Source organism: Otolemur garnettii, unplaced genomic scaffold, assembly GCF_000181295.1.
Source record: "Otolemur garnettii isolate 467f Iridium unplaced genomic scaffold, OtoGar3 scaffold00009, whole genome shotgun sequence".
NCBI classification, from domain to species: Eukaryota; Metazoa; Chordata; class Mammalia; order Primates; family Galagidae; genus Otolemur; species Otolemur garnettii.
This window is the reverse complement of record NW_003852404.1, coordinates 7,835,337-7,841,626: the sequence shown is the minus strand read 5'-3', so window position 1 is coordinate 7,841,626 and position 6,290 is coordinate 7,835,337. Positions and strand designations below refer to the sequence as shown.

General features: G+C 53.3%; 1 protein-coding gene across 1 annotated transcript; it reads right to left on the bottom strand.

The window, feature by feature from the left end:
- Positions 1-266: 266 nt before the first annotated feature.
- Positions 267-5,703, bottom strand: RSG1 (REM2 and RAB like small GTPase 1). The gene is made up of 6 exons (XM_012801510.1): positions 5,658-5,703; positions 5,228-5,377; positions 2,322-2,474; positions 1,591-1,715; positions 1,114-1,250; positions 267-886 (listed from the first exon to the last, which is right to left on the bottom strand). Exons 2-6 carry the CDS (start codon positions 5,337-5,339, stop codon positions 637-639), a joined length of 777 nt encoding a protein of 258 aa, XP_012656964.1. The 5' UTR covers positions 5,340-5,377; positions 5,658-5,703; the 3' UTR covers positions 267-636.
- Positions 5,704-6,290: the final 587 nt, after the last annotated feature.

The window sequence follows — 6,290 nt, the reverse complement described above, 5'->3', positions numbered from 1 at the left end:
CTCCCCATAGCTCCATGTGACCATGTGGCTGGTGCTAGGTGCTAGCCTTTGGGATATGGGCAGACATGAGGCACCCCTGCCAGGCGTGGTGCACAAAGACCTCCTAGATGACCTTCCACTTCCACTTGTCCCCATCTGCTGACTGGACACTGATGCCCCAGAGTGACCTGGGTCTCTGAATGGGTGCTTGCAGCAAAGCCCCCCACCCACCGTTGCATCCTCCCAAGATGAGACCTGAGCAAGAAAAACATTTCTGTGGATTTCAGGTTTATCTGTTATAGCAGGTGGTTTCACCTCAACTAATCCAGGGCCTGGATTGAAGCTGCTTGAGGACCAGAGGCCTGCTGAGGCACCCAGCTCCCTAGATACCCTCCACGGTGCTGCTGAAGGTGAAAAGGCAGCAGAAAGAGAGGAGACCCCTGCCCTGGGGGCTGTGCCCCCACCTCATTGCCAGGAGTTCTGCAAGGAAAGCGTTGCTGGGGCCAGAGTCTTCTCAGGCCACAGCCTCCTCTGGCCAGTCCTCAGCATGGGGTCAATATTTCTGCACCAGCCTTAGGCCCTAGGCCCTAGGCCCTGCCCTTCATCCTGGGTCATCTAAGGATTGAAAGTGGGGCTCACTCATGATGCCACCACTCTTCACCTAGGGGCATTCTCTGGAGGGTTGGGCAGCAGGCCAGCTGCTACTTGGTCCTGGTGCCATAGCTGCTCAGCAAGGCCATTGAGCACATGAGCAACATCAGCCAGCCCAGCCCGCCCGTCCAGCGTGCGCCCATCAGCCAGCCGCCGCCCTGGCACACTCTTCACCCGCAGTAGGGGTAGCTCCCAGGCCTGCCGGAAGGCTGTGAGGTCACGCTCTGGCACATCTGTGTGCATGTACTGGTCAAATCTGGAGGATGGTCAAGGAGCCTGGCAGGGCACCTCTGGTCAACTCCCACCAGACCCAGCCTCCCCTCCCCCTGCGGTCCCATGCCCATGGAAGACCCCTACCACATGGGGTACAGCCACACTGTATCCTGTATATAACAGCCCAGGGGCTGGCCCCCACAGCTAGGCAGAGGCTGGGTCCTTGTCCCCTTGTTCTTGTGCCTTACCAAGGGGTCACTCAAAGGATACTTGGTGCCAATGACCATCCTGATGACACCAGGGGCCTCACCGGCTACACGGGCCAGCTGCCCAGGGAGGTCTTCAAAGGAGGCACGGTCGGTGAAAGAGAAGAGGAAGAGGAAGGCATCTGCATTTTCCTTGCAAGCCTGGGACGGAGACGCATGTCACCATGTGCCCACAGGACCAGAATCCTCCTGTTAGCTGCAGGGCTCTGAGAAGGATCAATAACAGTCCCCCCTTTCACAGATGAGGAAACTGAGGCCCTGAGCGGGGAGTGGCACATCGTAGGGTGGAGTATGGGCTGGACTCAGTCCCCAGTGCCAGCTTAGAGCTCTATACCACCCAAGGCAGTACCCTTGGCTCACTAGCACCCAGCTCAGGTCCCTGCACACAAGGTGGGCCTGACTTAGACATCTGTACTCAGTTGCTCACCTCGAACAAGCAGCCCCTCCCAGAACCCACCCCCCAGGCCTCCTGACTGCTCACCGGGAGCATGTGATTGAACTTTTTGAGTGCAGACTCCCCACAGTCCCAGAACTCAAAGCGGAACATGATGACACAGTCGTTGGCCTGCAGCTTGGCTGGCCAAAATACCACGGTGGTCTGGATGCCTGAGGAGAGTCGGGGGTCAGCCATTCAGCATGGAAGAGGTGGATGTGGAGAAGGTGAGGGGGGCAAGAAGAAAGAGGATGGAGGGGTACATCCCTGCCCTGGTGGGTTCCCAGTCTGATGAGAAAAGCATAACCCTGATGTAGGAGAATTCATAGCTTAATGGGGAAAAAGGGGCCCAGCCTGGAGGAGCCTTTGGATACCAGGAAGTTAGTCCTGGGTATGACAAAACATTTGTCACATATACAGGGAAATCCAAAGTCCCGGGATACTGGGCATAGTGCAACATGATGGATCTATGAGCATCCAGTGGAAAGAAACAAGAAAGGAAGATTTGCACTTCTTGAGCACCTACCTTGTGCCAGCTGGATGTCCGGCATGTGACCACCACTGTCTCTGGTATCAACCCCACAGTGGCTTTATGGGGTTGGTCCTATCATCCCTTTGGGACAGAGGAGCCCATGTAGGCTCAGAAAGGTGAAGTGACTCTGCAAGGCACTAAGTGGTGGATCTGGGTATCAACCCTGCTTGTGTGGTCCAGGGCCATGTTCTTGCATGTACCCTAGGGAAGCCCTCCCAGGATGGGAAAGGGTTGGGGCCGCACTCACCAGTGGTCTCATGGTGCACCACAGGCACCTCCAGGCCAGCCAGCTTGGCCACCATTGCTGTCTTGCCCACACCACTCTTCCCAGACACAAAGATCTTGTAGCTGGCAGTGTCGATGGCCACAGGTGGGGGCAGCACTGGCCGCTCAAGCAGCCCTAGGGCAAAAAGAGAGCCAGGTGGTGTCAGAGGGTGCTATGGCTAGAAAATACTCCTCAAAGTCCAAGTGTTAGAAACTTAATCCCCAATGCAACATTGTTGGGGGTGCCTAATAAGAGATGGGAGGTCAGAAGGGCTCTGCTTTCACACTCATAAATGGATTAATATCATCTTGGGAGTCAGTTATCTTTTTTTTTAGAGACAGAGTCTTACTTTGTCACCCTTGGTAGAGTGCTGTGGCGTCACAGCTCACAGGAACCTCAAACTTTTGGGCTCAAGCAATTCTCTTGCCTCGGCCTCCCAAGTAGCTGGGACTACAGGCATCTGCCACAATGCCTGGCTATTTTCTTTTTGTTGCAGTTGTCATTGTTGGTTAGCTGGCCCAGGCTGGGTTTGAACCTGGCAACTTCGGTATACGTGGCTGGTGCCATAACCACTGTGCTATGGGCACTGAGCTGCCCCTCTTGCTTTCTAACTCCCACCCACTTTTGCACTTCTGCCTCTGCCATGGGACGATGGAGCATGAGAGCCCTTATCAGATGCTAGTGCCATGTGTTTGGATTCCCTAGCTTCCAGAACCATGAGCTAATAATTCTGTTCATTATAAATTATGTAGTCTTTGGTATTCTGTTATGGCAGCATAAAACTTACTATAATATGGGCTCAACCCTGTACTTGCCCCATCATGATCTGGACTGGACAACGTCAATCTTTTTTTTTTTTTTTTTTTGAGACAGAGCCTCAAGCTGTCCCCCTGGGTAGAGTGTCTTGGCATTACAGCTCACAGCAACCTCCAACTCCTGGGCTCAAGCGAGTCTCCTGCCTCCGCCTCCCAAGTAGCTGGGACCACAGGCGCCTGCCACAACGCCCGGCTATTTTTTGGTTGCAGCCGTCATTGTTGTTTGGTGGGTCCGGGCTGGGGATTCGAACCCGCCACCTTAGGTGTACGTGGCTGGCGCCTTAGCTGGTTGAGCTATAGGCGCTGAGCCGACAACGTCAATCTTTAAGGGCTTCATCAGGGCTAAATAACCATCCATGGTTCTCAATGCTCACCCTCATTTTACAGAGGCCTGAGACACAAAGAGACTGGCCTAAGTTCTTATAGTCAGTTTGCTGATATTTATTTATCAGCTGTTCTCAACCTTTTGGGGGGGCCTAGATGACACCCCCTGGAAGACACACTAAGGTGGGTATACCCTGCTGTTAACAAAACCCCCAAAATATCTGCTGGTAAGTAAAACACTACAAAAATTCAACGCCACCACTATCATCCCTTGAAGTTATGCTACTTGATACTTGATCTTGTCTGTGGCATATATGACATGGTCTGTGAGCTCTATGTAATGCCCAGAAAATCACTCTAACTTCACTCCACTGTGTTCTACCCACCACAACTCAAGACATAAAAAACCTTCAGTGAACACCTACTGTGTGCCAGACACTGCTCACTGCAGTACATTAATTTCCCCAGCAACCCTCTGGGGTTAATAGTAAGATTCCCCACCCAAGGGTTTTACAGAGGTAGAATCTGAGGGGAGATTCCACTTATTCATGGCTACACAGCTGTGGTGGAGCCTGGGTCAAGCCTAGGTATATGTGATCCCAAATCCAGTATTCTCAGCTACGTGGGATCTAGAGGGATAATGGCTGTATTAGGGGGTGCCGTAGGATCATAGCTCACAGCAACCTCCAACTCCTGGGCTCATGCGATTCTCCTCCCTCCACCTCCCAAGTAGCTGGGAGCACAGGCGCCCGTTACAATGCCCGGCTGCAGCCATCTTTGTTGGTTGCAGCCGTCATTGTTGGTTTGGCGGCCCGGGCTGGATTCGAACATGCCAGCTCAGGTATGTGGGACTGGGACCCTAGCTGCTTAAGCCACAGGCACTGAGCCTTTCTAATTATTAAAAAAAAAAAAAAAACAACCAAAAAACGAAGAAGTGGCTCAGCACCCATAACTCAGTGGTTAGAGCACTGGCTACATATACTGGGGCTAAGGGGTTCAAACCCAGCCCGGGCCTGCCAAACAACAATGACAAGCACAACAAAAAGAACAGTCAGGCGCCTATAGTCTCAGCCACTTGGGAGGCTGAGGCAAGAGAATCGCTTAAGCACAAGAATTTGAGATTGCTGTGAGCTGTGATGTCCTAGCGCTCTACAGAGGGCAACATAGTGAGACTGTCTCATAAACAAAACAAAACGAAGTGAATTGTTCACAAATATTGGTCCTTCAGCTGTCTCATTTTCTGGTCGTAAGCCTTCTGGCGGTTTCTCCTGGCCTGAGCTACGTTTCATAGCTGAGGGGATTCCAGACCCTTCTTCTGGCCTGTAAGTCAGGTCCTGCCTGAGTGAGTTGGCTTCTTAGACAGCAGCGTGTGGAAAGAGCCTCTCCTGTGTTTACAGGACTGGACGTGATCTTGGCTAAGGCTGGGAAACGTTCTGTTGAGAGGTTAAATGGGAGTCCATTGTGTAAAGTGCCCAGCAGAGGGCCTGGCACCAGGTGAGGGCTCAACCAACAGCATCTCTTGTGACAATGGCTGCTGGCAGGGTTTCGGCTGTTTCCATGTTGGTGGCTCTGACGATGGAATTAGCTCTAAGGAGATTTGGGGCTGGGGGTCCCAGGTACAGGGCTTCCAGGAGGGATTCCTCAAGCCTGAAGAGTGCAGTGGAGGAGGCCCTCATCTCCCAGGGAGCAACAAGTGGCATTATTCTCCCCTGGGAGAGACAAGCAACAGTGTAGGAGAGGGGCACTTACCAAACACCCGCCGGCGGTTCTTGCGCAGGATGCAGACCAGGTACTCCTTACCCTCGGCGCTCTCGTGCCAGTCTGGGACAATCACTGAACCGGGCGCGGGAGATCTGGCCATGGCCCAGCACTCCGATGGGGTAGGAAGGTGGCAGAATGCTGAGAGCAGACAGTGGAAATAGAGGGTAACTATCTCAAGCTGGGCCTGTGATCCCTCTTAACCGCCTTGACTTAGTTCCGTGGAGCCCAGTTCCCCCCTACCCCTAGAAGGTGCAGATCCATGGTCCCCTCTCAGGTACTGGTCCTCGGACACTCATTCCGTTATTGCCCTGGGAGGTATTTACACAGCCCATCTCTCCTGGCCACCTCCGGAGGCTCACACTGCCATGCTTGTCCTCTACCTCCTCGATCCCGACTCCTGAGGCTACCCAGCCCCCACCGTCAGCAGTCCCCGCGGGCGAAACAGCCCGAGTGGGGAAGGTCTCTTTAAAAGTCCTCCCAGCGCTCGGGTCGCCTGACCCACCCAGGCTGCTTCCGCCAGGGCGGCGTCCGGCTTGGGTGGGCACCCCCAGCCCGGCGCGGGTGCAGAAGCGCATGTGCAGAGGTTGTTGCCATGGACACGCTGGGGGCGGGGTTGGGCTGCCGGGTTCGGAGGCGTGTTCGACTCTCCGGTAACATCAGCAGCGAGTACTGCGCGGTTACGCTGGCACCGGGCCTTACCCTGTGTACCGTGGGTCTTCTTCACTATGGCCTCCGAGCCTCAGTCTTTCCTCCAAAATTTAATCAGATGCCTCCCTTCTCCTGGAGCCTTCCATGCCACTGTGTCTCATTTTCCTCTTTTATAAAGTAGACGTAAAATGTTATTCCCTCTTACGGTTCATTACAACAGTACCTGGTCCACAGCAGAACTCAATAAATTTGTTATCCTTGTTGCTATTATTAATATCATTGCTTTATTAATTCTTCTTGGCAAGACCTCGAGACGACTTTAACACCTCTGGCTTCACAGATGGGGAAACAATTCAGAGAGATCAAGGTCTTTTTTTTTTTTTTTTTTTTGAGACAGAGCCTT

Bases quoted from the DNA above. Each gene is read 5' to 3' on its own strand.
- RSG1 (XM_012801510.1), bottom strand. From the start codon at position 5,339: ATGGCCAGATCTCCCGCGCCCGGTTCAGTGATTGTCCCAGACTGGCAC. The intron at 2,475-5,227 runs GTAAGTGCCCCT...TTTTTGCCCTAG, and splicing joins GAACCGCCGGCGGGTGTTTG to GGCTGCTTGAGCGGCCAGTG. The intron at 887-1,113 runs GTATCCTTTGAG...ACCATCCTCCAG, and splicing joins AGGATGGTCATTGGCACCAA to ATTTGACCAGTACATGCACA.